Source organism: Haliotis rubra, unplaced genomic scaffold, assembly GCF_003918875.1.
Source record: "Haliotis rubra isolate DU_JTF1 unplaced genomic scaffold, ASM391887v1 Scf1, whole genome shotgun sequence".
Classification (NCBI taxonomy): domain Eukaryota; kingdom Metazoa; phylum Mollusca; class Gastropoda; order Lepetellida; family Haliotidae; genus Haliotis; species Haliotis rubra.
The window spans coordinates 9,562,158-9,585,297 of NW_025764891.1; the positions used below are offsets into that span (position 1 = coordinate 9,562,158).

Below are 23,140 nucleotides of genomic sequence, written 5' to 3' on the forward strand. Positions count from 1 at the left end.
TTACGACAGTTGTAGCACCAGGGGTGGAAATAACCCTTTGCCCGACGTCCGAGTCCAGTGTTTTTTTCTGTCGGGCAAGCATATTTGTATATCATGCTGTACCGGTGTCCAGTTGACTTTCCAATGTTAATTATGTTGTTTATTTAAAAAATCAACAAGAAAACGGACGGTATAGCAGAAAAATTATCAGGGCAAGTGATTTTACATGTGACACTGTACCGAAGTACACTAGCAATTTTAAAGATATTTCCACCCCTGAGCACTACGATCGTTTTGTGGAACGAGGCCCAGTCCTAGTCCTCCATCATTCACCTATTGCAGTGTGTGTCAACAGTAGGAAATACTCGATATCACTGATAGACTCCGACTTGAACAAACTCAGGTTATCTACAACTGTTAATGTCCGTTTCACTCAGGTGTAAATTGACTCACCTGAGTACCTGAACTCCGGGAGATTCCCCCACAGAGCTACACAGAGGTTCCACACCATCCGTATATGATCCACACTGCTCTCATCTGGATGTCCTCCTGCAACAGTCAGCATCAATACCATGCAGGGCTACGATGTTTTCAGGTTATGACTAATACGCATAAATTTGTGTGCAGTCGTAAAGAATCATTACAACATTGAATGAGTGAGTGAGTGAGTTGGGTTTTACACAGCTTTTAGCAATATTCCAGCAATATCACAGCAGGGGGGCACCAGAAATGGGCTTCACACATTGTGCCCAAGTGGGGAATCGAACCCAGGTAAATAAAATACCTGTAAATGACAGTGTCCATTCAAATTGCGGTGATGTGAGGTGAAATGGGGTTTAACGTCGCACTTAAGAATATTTCGCTCATATGATGATGTGCATGCGTGTGTATGTGTGGCTGCTTGTACTAGCCCAGACTTAAGCTGGTTTTATACTATAGTGCTAGCTCATTGAGATACCATGCTGCAGTTGAGCATGAATACCCCACTCAGACACAATATACTGACTCCGAGCCCATCAGTCCTTGTTTCACCCATTAAGGCATGGAACAAGAAGTACCATATTTTAACGTGTTTTGGTATGACGCGGATGGGGATTGAACCTGCAACCATCTGCTCTCCAAGGCAGATGCTCTAACCACTACACCACGGAGGCGGTCCCATTCAAATTGAAAGAGCAACATCGGGATATCCCACCCAGTTCTGGGTTATCAAAATTCTTCATGCAAACTTGTATGCAGCTCAAAATTATGCAACCATGCAACTTACCTTACACAGCTGATCAAGAGCTCTTGTCACAGATCAAAATTAGCATTCTGATCTGAGCAGGTTTAACAACTCATGGCTATACATTTCCCGCAAAGAAGTAAGCAAGGTGTTTATGCAGAAAACCATGTAAAAGCAATGACTGCAGATACTCACGGTTCTCCTCTAAGAGTTTCTCTCCCAGCTGTGCATACTGATGAAGAGAGTCTACGCCTGGAGATGGCACAAAGAGTGGGCAGCCACCATCAGTGTCTCTCCGGGAGTGCTCCAGCTGCACGTCCAGCATCTCCTCATGGGTGGACTGGAATGGAAACAGATAGTGATATTCACAGAGACAAACGAGTGAGTGTGTGAGTAAGTTTACTTTTTACACTGCTTTTTGCAATATTCAAGCATTAATGCTGCAATATCCTGACAGGGGGACACCAGAAATTGGCTTCACACATTGTACCGATGTGGGGAATTGAATCCCAGTCTTCAGCCTGATGAGCAAACGCTTTAACCACTAGGGCATTTTAATGAGCGAACGCTTTAACCACTGGGACATTTTAACTTTGGATATGACATCCTTGCAATTCATTACCTAATTTATCTTTAAAACATATTGGACAATAATCAGTCAATGTCCTTGAAAATGAACAGATCTGAAACCCTTGCTAGTACAGTGAAACCTGTCTAAATAGGCACCCCATGGGACCGAAATGAAATGCTGGTTTAGACAGGGTGTTGGATTAGACAGACGATCATTTTCCAACATGGCTGCCATTTACACTCGTCAATCTCTTTATCTCTACAATGCTTTTGATCTTTTGTAATTGTGCAACAATGTATTGGATTAAGGGACTGCTCATACCCATGCCGGAAAGTCATGCCAGAATACGGAATACACAGCTGCCGGGGTTAGACAATGTTTTAATGATCATAATATGGTTGTGAAATGGCGGGACCAAAATTTTATGCCGGTTTTAGCAGTGTGCTGGATTAGACAGGGGCTGGTGTTGGCAGGTTTCACTGTATTTCAGTTATATCTCTGTATGTCAGGCTGATCTAGGAAAACAGTCTGAAGTAATGCAGGCCTTAGATTTTACCACTTTATGCAGCACCCGCAAGCATTGATATACTGGACAAAATAAGTTAGGGATATTGGTATTTTTATGATTTATATTTTATCAGTGTGTCTATGAGTAAATAGATCATTATTCATAATTTCAAAGTTTACATATATCCCTAACTATTTTTGTCCAGTAAAGTACTGACAAAGCAAGACCATACATAGGGTGAATCTCGGATTCGGACGCATGTTTTTCTGGTTGGGAACACAGTTAAACACAGTACACTCTATCATCAGTATCACTTAATATGGTCCTACTAAAAATGATATTTTCAGGACATATTATATCTATCAGATATGAAAGTCTGGCACTGTTTTTACACACTTCCTTTCCTGTTTTTATGGGGCACTGCATCGATATCGTAATGTAAATTGTAAACCCAAAGTCACTGTGTTCTATATTCTGACTGGTCGAAAAACATGATCAAATGGTATTCGATTCCCAGAAATTGCAAGACTGTTTGCTACGTATTAATACGTATAACATCGTACACACCATTGTTTTGTTGTGTCGTCAGCTGTGGTGACGATCATTCAAATCATATTGTGACGTAAAGTCGGAATGACGTCACAAATTAGCACTTCCAGATGCTACTATGGAAGACGGTTGATGACACTCCACTGTTGTACACGTACTTGATGTCAATGAATGCAGACACAAAAATGCGTGTGGACCTTTTGGTTTACTTATGTGTTTACAATGTCGATAAACATCATATGTTGGCCAATTTCAGGGTGTTATTGAGTATTTGAACACATGGAAATTGGCCAACACATGATGTTTATCTTCTAAATCAAAGGTCATATAACAACGTAACTAATTGAAAGAAATGTTGCACTCACAATGACTGTCTTGTCATTGCCAGTGAGATAATCTGCTACGTCCATCTTCTCACACGTCACAGTCCAAGCCTTACTGCCTGCCCTCACTGGCTTCCCACCCTGGATGCCTGGCAACAAGGAGAATGGTGTCTGCCGCGGTGCCTCTGTGAATGAACCAAAACAAGTCAAGTTAACAATCTCTACTAGGAGGAAAGGAGCAGTGCACTCAGCAGTATTCCAGCTACATGGCGGCGGTCTGTAAATAATCAAGTCTGGACCAGACAATCCTGTGGTCATCAGCATGGGCATCAATCTACTCAATTGGGATACGATGATGCGTGTCAACCATGTCACCCGATCCCGTTAGTTGCCTCTTACGACAAGCATGGGTTGAAGACTGGATCTTTATGGGTCGAGGGAAGGAGTATGTGACCCTATATGCACATCTGGTGCTACTCAGGTTCAACATGTCATAACAAATGAATCTGAAAAGGACTGAGTAAGTTAGATGTTTATTCAGTGTTCGGTCTTTGTCACCACCCTATTGTAAATGATCTGACTTGTAACTGTAACTAAATACAAGTAAACTTTGTCATCTTGCATAATATGAATCACCATGAAGATTACAGCACATGAAACAAGATCTTTTGACATAATCGTCAATCTATTAGATCTGAGAATTAGAGACCCCAAACAAAACATTTAATACAATCCAGCTAACAATGGAATAAATAAATGAATGCATAAATAAATATTGCTTTACACTGCAATTTAAGTCAAAATATAGAATGTGACAGAACCCAACCAAAACACATTTACCTGATAGTAGATAAAGTAATTTAATCTAACCAGCAGAAAATAGAATTATGTCATACAATATTACATTTCATTCTTACATTATTGGCCCATGATGTCACCATCACTGTCCCATGACCTCGCCATCATTGACCAATGACCTCACCATCACTGCCCCATGATCTCACCATAAATGATCCATGACCTTACCATCACTGTCCCTTGACCTAACCATAATTGACCCATGACCTTACCATCACTCTCCTTTGACCTCATCATAATTGATCCATGACCTTACCATCACTGTCCCTTGACCTCACCATAATTGACCCATGACCTTACCATCACTGTCCCTTGACCTCACCATAATTGACCCATGACCTTACCATCACTCTCCTTTGACCTCACCATAATTGACCCATGACCTTACCATCACTGTCCCTTGACCTCACCATAATTGACCCATGACCTCACCATCACTGACACATGACCTCAAAATGATTGACCCATGATGTCACAATATAACATAATGTAATACAATTAAGCGAACATTCGATGAATGGTTATCCCCCTAACCTAAATATTCATGACACAGATATTGAATTGACATCTCTACCTTTCTCCTTGTAGTTGGAGGGTTGACCACTGTGTACCAGTGTCCAGCCTGGCCCCCAGCCCACACGGAACGACCTTCCCATCAGGCAGCCTGCGTCCACTATCAGGGCCTGCTTCTTGTACATGAGTGAGTGACTGACAGGTGGTATTTCCCTCCTTATTCGCGACCCCGCAATCTTCCTGGGCGTGTCCTTCTGGCTCATCCCACTAGTCAACAACATGTGTTCAGCGAGCGGAGGATGGCCAAAATTCTGTGGGGGCCGGCGGGCTTCTGGGGCAATAATCTTTTGTGAGAAAAGACCTACAAAGATAAGTTTACTGTCAGACACATGAAATTATTCTCCATAACACAGTTAACATAACTGAACCTAAAATATCTTTCATAATTTGATGTACAGTCTTTTAAAGGATAGACCAGAATGTGCTGAGTTCTACATATCAACTGACTGAACCAATTGTGCATAAGTTTACAGAATGTAAAAAAAATTGCTGTGAAAAACTTTCCTATAATTCCTAGTTTGGTGAAATGCTAGTTCACAATTTCTGTATGGATGATCACATGTTCAGGTTAGGACAGGGTAAATAGTTCTCGCCCATTCCTCCCCTTCACCCTACACCCTTCTATGTTCCTACCTGGGGGCTGTTTCTGCATCTCCTGGGGTACTGGAGACTGTGTCACCCTCAATGGACTCACATACTTTGACTTGAGCCCAGGGCTGAACAGACTTGGCATTGTCTTGTCCTGCTGCTTGAGGAAGCCCTGGCCGGATGTAAACCCACTCAGCTTGCCTGAAAGCGAACATTTAATCAAAAGTTACAGGGAAAGAAACTGTAGGTATGTGACCACTGATCCTGAGCCCACCTCCAAAAAGTGACCACTGCACTGTCAATGACAATGTTGAAGTAAGTTACAATTTTCTCAGCACAAATATCACGAGCGCATTGACTTTCACACCACTTGAAACTATATTCAAGCAATAAAAAAAGGACTTCACACAGTTGGTTGATTGGTTTGTTTAACAAAACGCTCAGCGATATTCCAGCTATATGGCGGCGGTCTGTAAATAATCAAGTCTGGACCAGACAATCCACTGATCAACATCATGAACATCGCTCTACATAATTGGGGTACGACTTCACACTGTATCGAGATACCAAAACCAAGGAGTTTTCCTTCATCATAAAATTCTTTAACCACTTGGCTACCCAACTGCCCCGCCTACCTTTGAAGTCATCCTGGTAGTCGTCATCGCCAAAGAAGGAGGCCTTCATGACCTGCATGCTGTGAGCACTGACCCCCATGCTTGAGGCCAGGCGGTGGGACGAGGGGGTGTCGGTCACACCCTTCATATCATCATCTGGGGGAATCAGAAACATCACATAAAACTGAATGACAAAGTTGTTTAGAGGGAGTAGATCTGCTATAAAAACCCAGTTTTTCACTTCTATCACTGGGAGGAGGGAGGGAAGTCTTTTTTTAAAAATGAAATCCCACAACCAAGGTTATGGTACTGACAAGCCCAGAATCCTTATCAGTGCACAGTGCTATTGCACTCATGAAAACCTACAATAGTTCATACATTACATTATTGAGGGTTCATAAATGAAAGCGTTCTAAACGAGAAAAAACGTTTGGTATGAACGTGTTAGTGGCATCAGAAGTGGAATAATCCTTGCCAGGACCAGCATGTGAAGAAAGGGCTAATATATTGCCAACTGCTGTTGTTTCCCCAGTTATCACTGCCACGTTTCCCCAATTATCATTACCATTTTTGTTTGCCTTATTATCACCACCAAGTGTGGTTCCCCAGTTTTCACTGTCAGCGTTTCCTCAATTTTCACTATCAGATGTGTCTTTGCAGAGGTTTCACTATGTGATGAATGTTACCCCAACTGTTATCTTCAGTGTAACTATCATGCATATTTTCCTACTTGCTATTACCATGACACATGTATTCTTTTCAACTGTTCACATTTGTTTTCCCCATTATCAGTCATATGTAAATGTTTCCCTCATTTATATCACTACCATGTTTGTTTCCCTCCTCATCACTACCACTTATCATTACCATGTTCCCTCCTCATCGCTACCATGTTTGTTTACCCCCTTATCATTACCATCTTATCATTACCATGTTCCCTCCTCATCCCTACCATGTTGGTTTCCCTCCTCATCACTACCATGTTTGTTTCCCTCCTCATCACTACCATGTTTGTTTCCCTCCTCATCCCTACCATGTTTGTTTCCCTCCTCCTCACTACCATGTTGGTTTCCCTCCTCACTACCATGTTGGTTTCCCTCCTCATCACTACCATGTTGGTTTCCCTCATCACTACAATGTTGGTTTCCCTCATCACTACCATGTTGGTTTACCTCCTCATTGCTACCATGTTTGTTTACCATCTTATCATTCCATCACATCATCACCATTTCCCTCCTCATCACTACCATGTTTGTTTCCCTCCTCATCACTACCATGTTTGTTTCCTCCTCATCACTACCATACCATGTTGTTTTGTTCCTCATCACTACCATGTTGTGTTCCTCCTCATCTATCCTACCATGTTTGTTTCCCTCCTCATCACTACCATGTTTGTTCCCTCCTCATCACTACTATCATAACCATCTCATCATGTTTCCCATGCTTGTTTCCTCATCACTACCATGTTTGTTTCCCTCATCATCTACCATGTTTGTTTCCCTCCTCATCACTACCATGTTTGTTCCTCCTCATCACTCCTCATCACTACCATGTTTCCCCTCCTCATCACTACCATTTGTTTCCTCCTCATCACTCACCATGTTTGTTTCCCTCCTCATCACTACCATGTTTGTTTCCCTCTCATCACTCACCATGTTTGTTTCCTCCTCATCATTTCCATGTTTCCTCCTCATCACTACCATGTTGGCCTCCCTCATCACTACCATGTTTGTTTCCTCCTCATCACTACCATGTTTCCCCTCATCACTACCATGTTGTGTCCCTCCTCATCACTACCATGTTTGTTTCCCTCCTCATCACTACCACTCACTATCATGTGTTCCCTCCTCATCACTACCATGTTTGTTTCCCTCCTCATCACTACCATGTTTGTTCCTCATCACTACCATGCTTGTTTCCCTCCTCATCACTACCATGTTTGTTTCCCTCCTCATCACTACCATGTTTGTTTCCCTCCTCATCACTACCATGTTTCCCTCCTCATCACTACTATCATCATGTTTGTTTCCCTCCTCATCACTACCATGTTTGTTTCCCCTCATCACTACCATCACTTTGTTTCCCTCCTCATCACTCACCATGTTTGTTTGTTTTCCTCATCATCACACCATGTTTGTTTCCTCCTCATCACTACCATGTTTGTTTCCTCATCACTACCATGTTTTTTCCTCCTCATCACTACCATGTTTTTCCTCCTCATCACTATCATGTTTGTTTCCTCATCACTACCATGTTTCCTCCTTCACTACCATGTTTGTTTCCTCCTCATCATCATGTTCCATGTTTCCCTCCTCATCACTACCATGTTTGTTTCCTCCTCATCACTACCATGTTTGTTTCCTCCTCATCACTACCATGTTTGTTTCCTCCTCATCACTACCATGTTGTTTCCCTCCTCATCACTACCATGTTTCCTTCCTCCCTCCTCCATCTCCTATCATACCATGTTTCCCTCCTCATCACTACCATCCCTCATTTGTTTCCTCCTCATCACTACCATGTTTGTTTCCTCCTCATCACTACCATGTTTGTTTCCCTCATCACTACCATGTTTGTTTCCCTCCTCATCACTACCATGTTTGTTTCCCTCCTCATCACTACCATATCCTCTGTCATCACCTCCTCATCACTACCATGCTTGTTTCCTCCTCATCACTACCACTTCCCTCCTCATCACTACCATGTTTCCCTCCATCACTTCCATGTTTCCTCCTCCCTCACTCACCATGTTTGTTTCCCTCCTCATCACTACCATGTTGTTTCCCTCCTCCTCACCATCACTACCATGTTTGTTTCCTCCTCATCACTACCACTCATCACTACCACTGTTTGTTTCCTGTTTGTTTCCCTCCTCATCACTGTTTGTTTCCCTCCTCATCCATGTTTGTTTCCCTCCTTATTACCATCCTTTTTCTTATCACTACCATTTTAGACTGATTGGCATTTTAGATTTGATATTTGACATAGAGATTTTTTCTGGGTTACATCTTATTTTTCCTCAGTACAACTCAGGGCTTGTTCTGGCCCCATCATCAGGTAGAACTGAACAGGAACTGTTAACTCTGTGTAACTGTAATGACGTCACGGCCAGAGTTAACAGTTGCTGTTCAGTTTTACCTGATGATGGGGCCAGAACAAGCCCTGAAACGTTGTACTCGAGAATAAAAAGAAGATGTAACCCAGAAAAAATCTCTATGTTCACTACCATGTTTGTTTCCCTATATTTCCTGTCCACTGAGTTTTACATACCCCTTGGCAAAACCACAAATCTATCATCCAATTGCCACGTATCGAACATCATTTCCACAAACCCACCTGAATCTTCCATATCTCGGGGGAACTTTTCCATGGTGATATCTGGCATATCCTCATCTAAGTCATCAATACCTTCAGACTGAGCGTAATGGGCTTCATATCCCTCCTTCGGGGGTGACAAAGGTTTACCAGCTAGACCTTGAAGCTGCATTGCCATGTCATCTTGACCTCTAACTTCCTTCCCCTTCATCTGGGCTTCAGTTTGTATTTTCAGCTTCTGAAAGGTAATGTTTTATTGGTCACTCAGCATCGACAAGTGACCATATTCCATGGAGAAAGCCTGATACCGAGGCAAGGGGTCCTAAACATTGAGCACTCAGGTTAAACCAACAAACAAGGGTATCATAGATGGAATGTTCTTGTATGGAGGTGTGAAACAGGACACCCAGATATGTAGGCATGCACTTTGAAGTCTAAACAGGTAGCTTAGATATACAGCAGTTGTAAATTGTAAAGTTACCTCCCTTCAATTTCAGTGATATATATATTTTAAGTACTGTACATTAAGCAAGTGTTTGTCATGTCTGTTTCTCAAAAGCAGCACTTGATTCATATCATAAACGTCATCATAATCCTTGTGAAAAGAATGCTAAATGGGCCCTTCCAGCACTGCGAACGTATTTTAACCATTTCAGCAGACTGGTATGGTGTGTATGAAATTTTAAATCTCCTGTCTTGAAAGGTTGTCATAGAAAGTGTGAATAATGAACATAATTCCAAATCAAATTATTGCATAAAGCTACAATTTCTTCTAGACGATTCCTAAAGGACCCATTGCTATGCAATATGTGTAATTACAGATTTGTCCCTGCCAATAACCAGTTATACAAAGCTATGTCTCTAGGACTGTAACATTCACTACATACAGCTGTATTATTATCAGTTCCAAGTTTAACCATCTGAATAAATAATTGGGGAATTAAGGAATCACCTGTCCTTGAATTTCAGTAGCTAATTACCAAATCCAACTGACCAATCAGAATGCGTCTTATATACCCACCTCATTTTGGGGTTGGTGATGTATCAAGAACATGGTGTCCAGACTCATTGATGATATAAGAGTTAGCATAAAATTCAGCATTGAAAAACTGACTGACATGCAATAAAGAATCTGACATTGTTTTTGATACGATGTCCACCTGCCTTATCCAATTCATGAAACTTTATTTTAGTGACTGGAATAGACTTAACTATAAGCCAATATTACTGCAGCCACTAGTATAAAGCTGCTTCAAGTAGTATTTCTTTCAGTCTCATAAACTGAGAGGAATATATTTCTCGAGACTAAAATCCACTGAAAATGAGTGACAGAAAAATGCGCCTGCCTGTAGGCCTGTGGCAGCTTGATCTTGTGTCAGGCCTGTAGTTTCAAACCTTCTGGCAGTGAATTTATGTGTTGATTTGTCACAATAAGTAGCTGGGTCTAAAATGAGGGCCTGAAGAGAATAGTGTAGCTTCCATATTCTGTAGGTCCTTTTGGCACCTAAGCAATTTGTTTTATTTCATACCCTGCTCAGGGCTTAAGTGTATTTGGTATCAAGTGTTGTAACTTTACCAAGCATATTACTTAACCATTTATGAAAAAATACCAAATTATGAAAATCTGATAATGACTGATAAAAGTGCACAAGCCAAACCTTAATTCAGACCACTGCCTCAGAAGAAACAAGTAGCCGTCAAAGTTAAAAAATGTCACTAAAACAGATTTGTGATGATTCCAAGCTAAAGAAATTATTTACCTTCAGTGGTGTTAACACATATCGGTGAAGGTTGGTCATCATACAATAACAAGAATTGTAGACCGGCATGTTTCGGTTTCTTTATTTCCACAACATGACATTCATTTTATTTCATGCAAATACTGCATCCCATACACATAGTACAAAGTCAAACAAGGAGAAGTACATTTGTACAAAGCTAAAATATGTAATCTACATACAATACTTCAAGGTTAATCAATAAAATCAACACAAGAGTATATATGGAAGTTAGAAAGTGTCACCAGTCTAAATGCCTCAACCAACATTCATAATAGTATTAGACATCTAGAATGTCCAAATTTTCTAAATCTTTTTTTTTTCTCAATAAGAATGTATACACAACTAAATTGACAAGTAACTAACAAAGCAATGGCCCTATGTCTCAGTGACATGTTTTTAAAGAAAATATTAAACCGTCAACTTTTCAGAAAGAGTAAACCAAACAATAAAGAACACTCAGATTAGCAGACACATAGAATTTGATTTCAGATTTGAAACAGCTACGGTATAACTTACTGTAAGTTACACAATTCTAAAAAGTTTATATTACATTTTAAGCGTGAAATATTGTTGGAGAGCACAGTAAACAGATGATATACAGTTCTAAATATTTGCAGACTGGGAATAAATAGGTATCTCAACATTGCACATATATGAGAAATATAAATATCACAGTTCAACTTCATAAGTGCATGAAATACAAATGATATATGCAATCAAACATCTGGTGCAATATATCGTATATCCTATATGATATAATTACACATACAATAAGTAAAAATAATCTCTAATGCATGATCAATTTGATGATGATGGTGAACAATAAAATGGCAACACTTAAAATCTTATAACATATGATTGATGATTTTAAAGAACGCGAAACAAGTTAAAAAGTGTTAATGGTTAAATTCATGACATTAAAATGGTTCTAAAATATTTATAAACATTATCTTCATGAGAACTTGAGGCATATATCTGTGTGCACACACACAGTTCCTCACCGTATAAGTAGAATCACTGTTGCATTATAATCACTTATCACAGACAAGCACTGAAATGCACTGAATCTTGTGGCTGTTCATCATTTGAAATCTTCATTCCAATTCTTTCTAAACTGTTCACCATCACCTCATAGAAAGACCACAAACATCAGCCCAGCTGATGTGTTCAATCCACTTAGAATTGTTCATCTGAATGCATTCCATCCAATAACAGAAGCTGTCATATTTTCTATCCATGTTTCAATGAGCAACGCATCAATCCTGCTGATAGGTTGACTCATGAAGATTGGAAGGTTCCCACTGGACGTCAGTCAGCCAATCACACACACCACTCGCTCTCTCCTGTGCTTTCATTGGCTACTGACCTGTATCTGCAACTGCTGTTCTTGAGCAAGCTTCAATTTTTTCTTTTCTGATTCAGACACTTCCTCTTCATCAGAGTCATCAACAAGACCATATTTGGAAAAATGCTTCACCTGCAAATAGAGGAAATTTATATTCAATGTGTGTCAAGTCAATATGGTTCATCCATTTTTATTCCATTAATGATAGCATCACTTGCATATCATAACAGGCAGACCTTTCCAGTATTAACTGCAACTAAATATCATTTTCATATATTCCCATTCCTATCTGGCAATATCCTGGGGACCATTTTATACTATTAAAAAGCAGTGCGATGTAATTTTTTAATGGCAGCACAGACCCCTGAATATATACAAGCTTTCATCAGGTAGACCAGAGTTTGAGCAAATTTAATTGCTGGGCATTCACAAATACTGTCAGGACAAGATGACATACATTGAGCCTGTCTGCAACCATGCAACCCTAAATTCCATCAGTTTATACTCAAGGCAACGAGTAGTGGGTTCTGTGGTTCTCTTCTGCCCCGAATATCAAGAAGAAAAAACAATCAAGTTAAACCAAATCATCCTTTTAACGATCATAAAAATCTTTCATGAAAGTGTGAGCTTTCATTACAAACAAGTGTTGATGAGGAAAACTGATCTCACTTGAAAAACCCAGGATCCAGTTTCAGGTCGGTAGTCAATGAACTTGGCTCCAATCTTTGCTGTGATCTCTTCTATTTTTGTCTGGTAGTTCATTGTCCTCAATCTAGAAGGTTCCTGTAAAAGGAAAGAAGACCTGTTTATACTTGGCCTTTTAAGATGAGAAAGGTTTAAAGAAAAGCACTGAGAAATCAGTAACCTAACTGTATGAAAGTGAGTGAGTATGGTTTTACGCCGCTTTTAGCAATATTCCAGCAATATCATGGCGGGGAACACCCGAAATGGGCTTCACTACACCCATGTGGGGAATCGAACCCGGATCTTTGGCGTGATGAGCGGACACTGAATGAGAGTGTGAATTCAGATTTGGTACAACAGCACAAGATGAGAGTGAGTGAGTGAGTGAGTGAGTGAGTGAGTGAGTATGATTTTACACCGCTTTTAGCAATATTCCAGCAATATCAGAGTGGGGGACACCAGAAATGAGCTCCACACATTGTACACAAGATGAGAGATAACACACCTTTATCAGCATTCCAGCAATATCCACAAGTGGAATCAAGTGCGTCATGAAACAAGCTGAATCAGCAAGTTTTCCATTACTTGAACCCCACACCACATACAAACCCACCAACAAAGAATAGGTCCAATTAACTTGATCTGTTTAGCTGTTAATGCTTTCCATGACAATGGTAATCACAGCATTCAAAACATAAACTGCTTAAGATGACATGATGTTTCAACAAAGAAACTAGCACCCAGAACAAGAACGTACATTTATAAACCTATAGATGCCATAGTGTTAACTGGTTTTCTTGCTTACCTTGATGGGAGACCTTGTGGTCTTGTCACTGGGCCAGACACAGTCCAGTGTCACCTCGGCTATCCTGTTAAGACCTTCATCGAGAGGGGGTTTCTTGTCATCATCAGGGTACACTATCACCTCCTTACGCCGGAAATGCACTGTAATTAACAATAATAAATAATGATATAGGTAATTTTTCATGTTTTTGATAGCAAAAACATTCTGTTCCTCAATTAGAGTGTCTATTTTCCTTGTGTTCGGCAGCTTGACTCCTGCCAGTTTCTAGGACTTCAGTCCTGCCCCACAATGAAACACATGTGATTCATGTCTCACCTTAGGCAAGCAAGTTTTGTTCAAACATGCCTTTGTTCACCCAGCAGGAAATGGGTACCCGGTGGGAAAAGTCATGTGACTATAACCTTCTAGTGCCTCACAGGCAGCTTAGGTTATCCAGGGTAATAACGTGCTGTGCAAGCGCTTGGAGCAGACACATTTTGCCTGGAGTATTTAGCGCTATAAAAATACAATCTTTATAATATTGGAAAGGAAATAATAGTAGGCAGGCTGCAAAACCAATCTTCACAGAAATGAGTGAGAGGGTGAGTTTATTTTTATGCCGCTTTTAGCAATATTCAAGCAATGTCACCGTGGAGGACACCTTCACAGAAAATAAAACCTATAAATACACCACAGTGAGTTAAAGCAAGACATAAACTCCTCTTTGACTAGTGGTTTACCAAGTATGAAGAGTGTGATACAGGTAATCTTTTGATATGCTATATAATGAACTAACATGTCACAATATGGAATAATATTTTTGAGAATATTTCTTATTAGTGAATCTACATTTAACATGTTCAGATGGTACCTTCTTAATCAAATTTCATCCCACCAAATACAACAATCAACAAACAACCATTTTGTGATCAATATAACTTTTCTTACCGATTTCATCCAGGTTCAAGTTGGCAACATTGGTTGAACCGGGAAAGAACAGACTGCCATAGTTTTCTCTTCCGATGGTAAAATCATCCACAAAACAATCTCCATTCTCATCGATCAACTCCACAAGGCTGTCCAGTGATGGGTTTGTGTAGTAGCCTGGCCGGGTCAAGATGATCCCTGTTGGGTGGGGCTCGAAGTCCTCCATCTGCACAAAAACAAAGATGTCACTACCCATCTACTGCTATCAAAAGTGACAAAATGTATGACAAAAGAGCAGTTGAAAACTGTTACACTTTTATGGCTTTGCAAATTTGATTTTCGTAATCAACATCAGAAGTGAGGTTTTCCTATCTGGCACATCCGTAAATGGTCAGGGAGGCAAGATATTTTAGTGGGATGGCACCCAAAACACAGGGTTTATGGCAATGACATAGCCAGAAGGCATTTGCAAGAATTATAAATACTTCTATTTATCAAGAAATACAAACATCTGATACGAATGCAAACTCAGATGACCTTTTCAGAATATCGGGTAAACAGTTTTTGAAACTAAAAGTAAAAAATCCAACGTTTGGGATTCCCAGTTAAACATATTAGGCGAAAACCTCAAGAACTCGCTATATTTGAAATACCCTCATATGTATTGACAACGAAATGTTCTAATACCTTGTCCTCTTCTAGAGTGAGTGAATGAGTGAGTGAGTTTAGTCTGTAAATAATCGAGTCTGGACCAGACAATCCAGTGATCAACAGCATGAGCGTCAATCTGCGCAATTGGGAACTGATGACATGTGTCAACCAAGTCAGCGAGCCTGACCACCAGATCCCGTTAGTCGCCTCTTACAACAAGCATTGTCGCCTTTTGTGGCAAGCATGGGTTGCTGAAGACCTATTCTACCCCGGATCTTCACGGGTAGTCCTCTTCTAGAGTTATTATGGGAGGAGTTACAATGAAATACATCAGTACTTTTACTGTTTGTGTTTGATATAAGCACTGGCTGTTGCAGAAGCTTTGATTCAGTTATTCAATGTGGCCCTGCAGTTGTTACCTGTGGCTGGGGTTCTATGGAGACATCTTGTTCACTGTGAGATTTGTTCATGTCAGAATGGCTGTCCCCTGACAGAGCTTTGTTCTTGGAATTCAGAGCAGCAATAGTGTCATCCAGATTGGTGGTACTGAAAGAAAGAAATATCAAGAAGGGGTCCATGTTGATAGTGGAAAACTTCTAGGCGTGAAAGTTCGCAATTATGGTGTCTGAACTTTTTGTGGCTTTATGGGATGCTATGTCTAGATTCTGTGGCTACCGCGAAAGCAATCGGTCCATCGGAGGTAGGGTGATAGCATCTGCGCCGCCTTCCTTCATCATCAGGTATGTCCAGCGTCGTACACTGCCACTCTAGGAAGGTGATGTAGACTTGTGCAGACTTGTGTGGTAACCTGTGAGGCGCATCGATGTGGTGATGTCACTGAGGAGATCGGAGATCATTGACAGCTTAAGCGAAGCTCTTTGAGTAGTCCCTTGACTCTGTTAAATGACGATCTATATTCGCGTCCTTCGGGAGTGCCTTAGCGAATGCCTTCAGCTAACGCTTCACTTAACGCCAGGAACGCCTTCATGCGCCTTCCTGCTTCGTGCTGGGGAACGGCGATTTGAGCTTCGCGAAGGCTTCCGTGAGTCTGCAGTGGCTGAGTCTGCATCTAAGGATGAAGCCGAGGGAATGTGATGATCTATCCCGCCTTCGCGAAGGCTCTTATTATTATCTGGGTCCTTCATCCTAAGGGGTCCTTCGTCAAGAATGGTCTCTCGCGACTTCGCCGGCTGCATCGATCTTGGCTGCTACGTTGACTGGAGGTGCCTCTAGAGTGTTGTCTAAGTTGGAGCCTTCGCGGCGGCTCGCATTACTCTGGAAGCTGGCTGCTTCTCCAGTCTGTAGTGACCCTCCATCCGCGACCTTAATTTCATGATTTGCCGTAGTAGCTCGTCTGGGATGGTCTGCGGCGAAGTAGTCGGTGCCATCTCTCGCGCTTGTTAGTAAGTGGGGCCCTCAGGTAAGTCGTCTGACATCAGTGTAGAGACATCAGGCTGCATGACTTGATCTCTGCTGATGTCATTGTAGCTGCCACCGGGTGGCTACTTGTCTCATCGTCGAGGATGATGATCGGCTGATCATCGTAGAGGCGTAAGTTCAGCGGCTGGAACAATCTCTCGGTTGAGAAAGTCCTAGTAGACTTCGTTGAATTCCCCTCAGAAGAGGTCGCGCTGCCCTGGGGAGCGCGAAGTCTCGCGCTTGAGTGTTGGTAGCGACGGGACCCTCAGGGAAGATCATCGAATGTTGATCTCGCGCTGACATCACTATGGTTGCCCGACATCAGTCATTCTTTGATGTACATCAGGAATGATGATCGGCTGATCATCATACAGGCCCCGTACCAAATTCGCGATGAGAACAATCCGGCTGAGAAAGTTCTAGTAGACTTTCGCTGAATACCCCTCAGTGCGGCGAAGGGATGTCTGGGGAAGCAGGATCGCCTTCTTGGAAGCGGGGACTCACGCCCGCCTCTCCCACCATTCTAGCTGAAACCCAGGACGGGGGGGGTCGATTCAACAGCAGTAGACTGGACTGGCGGGGTTCAAGAAATATCATTAAAACCTTCATAGAATGACTGCCACAAGGTCAAGGTCAATCTTTCAAACAAACAGAATTGTCAGCCACTTTCATGGATACCAATGACCATTGACAGGATGAATCTGGGGTTCGAACTCCTGAGCGGTGGAGTGAGTTAGTTTGGTTTTACACCACTTTTAGCAATATTCCAGCAATATCATGGCGTGGGACACCAGAAATTGGCTTCACACATTGTACCCATCCGGGGACTCGAACCCGGGTCTTCGGCATGACGTGCAAATGAATTAACCACTAGGCTACCCAACCGCCCCTCCTGAGCAGTGGAACTGGAACAGCACAAAACAATGCCCGACTCTGGGCAGGAGATATATTTGTCACTGTTTGTTGTTAATGCCACTCTCAGTGATATACCAGGTATATTATGGGTGAGTGAGTGAGTGAGTGTAACTTGACGCCGCACTCAGCAATATTCCAGCTATATGACGGCAGTCTGTAAATAATCGAATCCAGTGATCAACAGCATGAGCATCGATCTTCGCAATTGGGAACCGATGACGTGTCAACCAAGCCAGTGAGCCTGACCACCTGATCGCCTTTTACGACAAGCATGGGTTACTGAAGATCAATATTCTAACCCGGATCTTCACGGGTCTATGACAGAAAGAAACATAAAACCCATTAAATATAGTCTCAGAGTGAAATCAGCACAGGACGCTTGGAATCAGTTCTTAACTTGAATCCCATACAGATACAAAGGAAATATACATGATAAAAATTCAATTTGATAACCTACTCTTTGATAGGAGATTGTCTGGCAGGTTCTGTGATGCTCTTGGTACGGAGTATTGGCTCTGTGTCAGGACTCTGGGCTGCACGATCTAAGTCTGCTTGTAGTGTTCTGTAAATGTAATGGTCAATGTACATGAGAGTTAAATTTACTGTAATGACTTCAGATACAGACCTTTCATTTCACAGACTGTACGAATCAAGAGACGAACTGCATTTAAAGTTTGCCCAGAGGTACAGAAAAGCTGAGTATCCGCGTAAAATATGCAAATATTTATGTGAAAACTCAATACCTATTAAGTCTAGTGCATACAAGTACACTTGAAGTTTTGTAAATACTCAATAAATATGATCTTACATGCGTACACACAAACATGTGATGGAGGTTACTGAGGATGGAAAAAATAACAGGTATATTGAGAGGTTCTATTTCAGCTAACGAACTTGGCAACTTGCTGTCTTACTTATCATTTCTCATATAAATAACAAATGCACAAGCCAACATTTAAACTTTTTAAAAATATTTTTACAATTAATGGAAAATGCGAAAATACACCTGAATTTGAGTGAGGTGGGTACAACATATTTGGTTACTCAAATGACAATTAGGATACCCAATTGAGATGAACAGAAGCGAGTACATAACTTAATGACCCCAAAAAAAGTTATCTGTAGCTCTGTTTGCCACATCTATCATTAAACAATATTTAATGATCCATTAGCTGTGAGTCTATGACGACTATTGTTTGGTCTATGCCACAGTCAGCAATATTCCAGCTATATGATAGTGGCCAGCAAATAATGGTATCTTGACCAGACAACCCAGTGGTTAAAGCCAACAACTGATGCCATCATCCAAATCATACGCCCAGACCACTTGATCCATTTGGTCTTGCAACCAGCTTAGGTTATTGTCTATCAATGCTGACCTGAAAATCCCACAGGGTTCTGAGTACGAGAAAAAGCATCATCTTTAGGCCATTACCACATTTTAGAACAAAAACCCATGGCAGCCTCAAGGTGACTGTTTCATGTAACAAAAGATTTTCAACAAAGGTTTACAGTATGAGCAACCAACTAACCTTGTGATGGGTTTAGGTCTGGGAGTGTCCTGGCTGAAGGACTGTAGGTCGGGGTGTTCATCAGTCTGTGATGAGGTTCTGCTCAAGGAGGAATCGCCATTTACTTTCTTCAGTGTCAGTTTCTTCACACTTCGACGAGGCATGAATGTGTCATTGCCGAAACTGAAATCCTCATCCTCCAACCCATCGAACAACTGGGACTGAAATAAAGCCACACTCACCTTTACACCCACCATCATTTACATCACTGTACATGAAGTACCGCATATAGCAACACCAATATTTACCATGTAACCATTTAAACTCATGAAACCAGTCAGTGACTTTAGAAAGTCAAAGTCCTTTTCTAGTTTTGTTCTGTTTGTTGTTTAACACCTCATTCAGCAATATTCCAGCTACATGGTGGCGGTCCGTAAATAATCAAGTCTGGACCAGACAATTCAGTGATTAACATCATAGGCATTGATCTACACAAATAGAATACAATGACATGTGTCGACAAAGTCAGCAAGCCTGTCCACCCGATCCCGTTAATTGCCTCTTATGACAAACATGGGTTACTGAAGACAAACCAGAATCTTCATGGGTATTTTTTCTGGTAACATAGCATGCTGGTAATTACATAAAGATTGATCAAAGAACAGTTAGTAGGGAAGATGTAAAACAAAGCAACATATTCGTTATGGTGGCTGTCCAAACCTTGCTTCCGTTCATGAGTGAGTGCAGTGACTTTGGCTTGATCTTGGCTGTAGGTCGAGGGCTCACTTTGTACTGACTGGAAGAACTCAGGGCTGCTTTCTGAGCTGCAGGGTTGGTAGGCTTAAGAACTTCCTCCCTTTTTTCAGAGTTCTGAAACAAAAAGTATGGCTATGTTCACATGGATCTATTGGTGTATTTTAACAGAAGTATCACTTGGTCGATTTCCCTTGTCGGTAATAAGGTATCATCCTGTTTCAGGTACCAATAAACACACTTTTAACACTGTAAAAAAATAGCCACTGGTTGAAGAAAAGACAAATTCAAAGCTTTTTCAAATATCCATTGAATTGTGTATCTTATAGAAACTGACCAGTTCCAACAAAATGCTATTACATATGTATCACTGGCATCCTTACCTGAACACTACCTCTACTACATGATATGTTTAAGTTTAGCAATGCTTTGACCATTATTTCAGTAATACCATGCCATGTCAGCCTTAGCTAAACGTGATGACAGATGTACAATAGATCACACTAGGATCAAATCTAGGGACTTCAAATCAATGCTCATGATATCAGTGTGTTCCAGCACAATGATGACAGATGTACCATCAGATGTACAGCTTTGGGATCACACTAGGATCAAATCTAGGGATTTCAAATCAATGATTATGATATCAGTGTGTTCCAGCACAATGGCAGACTGGAACCACTGAATGATGACTTGGAAGTATCTTCCACCACTGGGACTTCCCTGTCTGCAGTCATATGCATGCTGTAAGCAGCGGGGGATTTAAGGATGAAGCTAGTGCATAGTTACCGACCTGTTTGAGATTCCAGAAGAGAGGGGAGTCCCCAAACGGTGAGCTGGTGAGAGCCAAGAGCTGCTGCTGCAGCTGGTTGTTGCTTGCTGATGGGTTGGTTGTCCTGTAACATGCAATAATAATATTTATACAAGACCTTTTCGAGACAGTGATCACACTTTTTAATATCTAAATCTATGACCATGTACGTGCAAATACACTATCAAACTGTTCCAGTTCCATATTATTTATCGATCATCATGCATTATCAGACAAAGAGATAACTGAAATGAATTGCAATGAGTCAAAGTGTTTTATAATATAGAACAAACTTTATGGATAACAACTTCTTTTATTCGTGAGTGGACGTTTAAAAAGAAGTTGTTATCCATAAAGTTTGTTCTATATTGTACTTCCCAACTTCTAAAATGCCACTCAAAGAAAGTGTTTTATGTTTTCATTCAAGATTATTGCACTTATGTGGGACTAACATGTGTGCATGGCAACTTGTACTAGTCTGGATCAATTCCAGCACTGTAGTTAGCCCACTGAGATGACACACCAGAGTTAACATGACTACCCCACTAAGAAACAGTATATTGACTCTGATAAATTATTGTTTTCACCTCAAACAAGTATCATCTCTCAACCGCTTTTGGTATTATACAGTCAGGGTTCAAAACACAGACCTTCCACTTTCATGCATACACTCCATCTAACAGACCACATGAACATCAACAGCCAAAAGTATGAAGGTTTCTACTCACGTTCCAAGTGTGGTGGTGTTTCCTCCTAATGAGAAGCCTGATCCCGCTCCTACACCGCCAAAACCTGTGGATGCAGTAGTCTGACCGCTGTTGAAGTTGAAGCCAAAGGTTGAAGGCTTGTTCAAGTTGTTGACGCCAAACAGTCCTGTACCAGTCTGTCCAGTTTGACCAAAGTTGAAGGAGTTAGTTGCGCCACCTAGTGTGGAAGCTGCTGCTGTTCCAAATCCACCTGGCTTGTTACCAAACAGACCGGCCCCTCCTGTGTTAGCTGTTGGTAAAAGTGGGGGACTTTGTTACTCAATATCAATCATATTCAACCAGTGACAAAAAGGTAGATAACACAAAAAACAATCAAAGATACTTCTGGCAATTCTTGACCTACATGTTTGTAATGGGGAAATCCTTTTGGTACTAATCATACATGTTTGTTTAGTAACCTTGTAACCTCTAAAAGGGAATGAGTTCAATAAGTACACTAACTAAGAATAACCTCGGATAATTATCTCTCAATAAGTAATATCATTTACAATCAGGATAACAGAACCTGATCCTGTGCATCTCCTCAAAGTTTTCTAAAACACCAAATACTACTTTTCACGACTATACACAAAATCAATGTTTGTAATGTCCAAGTCCTTTCAAATTAAAACAAGAAGACAAAGTCATCAATATCCCCCGCAATGGCAAAATACTCTTCATGATTATGTCTACGAGTTATGCTTATGTCAAATATTTAGGTGTGTATATAGAAAAGTGGAAGGAGAGTATTGAAAGGTTTTAGAAGTTCTGCTCCATGCTGCCATGGAAACGCCAAAAATGTTTTATTCAGAATTCCAAAACTACCAAAAGGCACAAGTACACCACCAGATCTATCCATGTGCCAACTTTGGTGAAGAAATATTGAATGGTTTTAGAGTTCTGCTCCGGAAAAGACAAATGTGCACGGACGGACGCACAGATGGATTCCATTTTAATACCCCCCGAAAAACGCGTTGCAGGGGATAATAAGCATTGTATAACAGCAAATTATTCAGCCTTGTCAAGCAAAGAAGCAACTTACATATAAAAAAACTACTAAGTTAAAATTATGTAAGAATGGCACACAACAACTATTCAGCTGACATTGAAAGATAAGGCAATCAAAGAGTGATTCAATGTATTTTCCCAAAGATAAGCCTGGAAAAAGAAGTGAATAAGTTGATAAAAAAACAGTATTCTCTGGATACAGAGATTGGGCTATTCTGCAATGGTTAGAAATATCAAAGTGGCCCACAAATGGGCTTGCATCAGCATTATCAGGCAAAGTAGAAGATATATATATCATATCATACTAATCAAATACAATTCAGCAAAATGGGAGCAATATCTTCTTGTTTAGATCCCCTAGAAACCAACAGTGAATTTGTCACACCTCTAGTTCTATTGAAAACTGACAAACTTTCAAATGAAATAGTATCTACAAAGGTTTTGAAAAAGTGATAATTCCATGCTCTCAGGTGAACAGATTGGCTATTTAATTCCTCGGTCATAAGGGCTAGAGACCAATTGGCCCAGGAGAATAAATTTGAAAGATCAAAATATATACCCCAACATAAATACTTCAGTGAATCATAAACATTGCTTTGTGATAAGTCGTATTTGTGATGGAAAGCAGGACTTGTGTGAGTGATATGCTTCATGAAAGGGGTCCATTCTTCAGAAAGGTGCAACAATAAGTAAAATATTAAA

General features: G+C 40.9%; 1 protein-coding gene across 1 annotated transcript in view; it reads right to left on the minus strand.

Moving 5' to 3' along the window:
• Positions 1 to 23,140, minus strand: part of LOC124282141 (nuclear pore complex protein Nup98-Nup96-like) — a 51,979-nt gene that overhangs the window by 11,097 nt on the left and 17,742 nt on the right. The window contains 17 exon segments of the mRNA XM_046718140.1: positions 433 to 528; positions 1,400 to 1,544; positions 3,198 to 3,340; positions 4,588 to 4,887; positions 5,220 to 5,375; positions 5,810 to 5,944; positions 9,125 to 9,341; positions 12,251 to 12,361; positions 12,899 to 13,012; positions 13,719 to 13,858; positions 14,646 to 14,850; positions 15,695 to 15,821; positions 18,067 to 18,171; positions 19,142 to 19,341; positions 19,841 to 19,990; positions 20,667 to 20,769; positions 21,413 to 21,680. Coding sequence (XP_046574096.1) covers positions 433 to 528; positions 1,400 to 1,544; positions 3,198 to 3,340; positions 4,588 to 4,887; positions 5,220 to 5,375; positions 5,810 to 5,944; positions 9,125 to 9,341; positions 12,251 to 12,361; positions 12,899 to 13,012; positions 13,719 to 13,858; positions 14,646 to 14,850; positions 15,695 to 15,821; positions 18,067 to 18,171; positions 19,142 to 19,341; positions 19,841 to 19,990; positions 20,667 to 20,769; positions 21,413 to 21,680 — 2,715 coding nt within the window.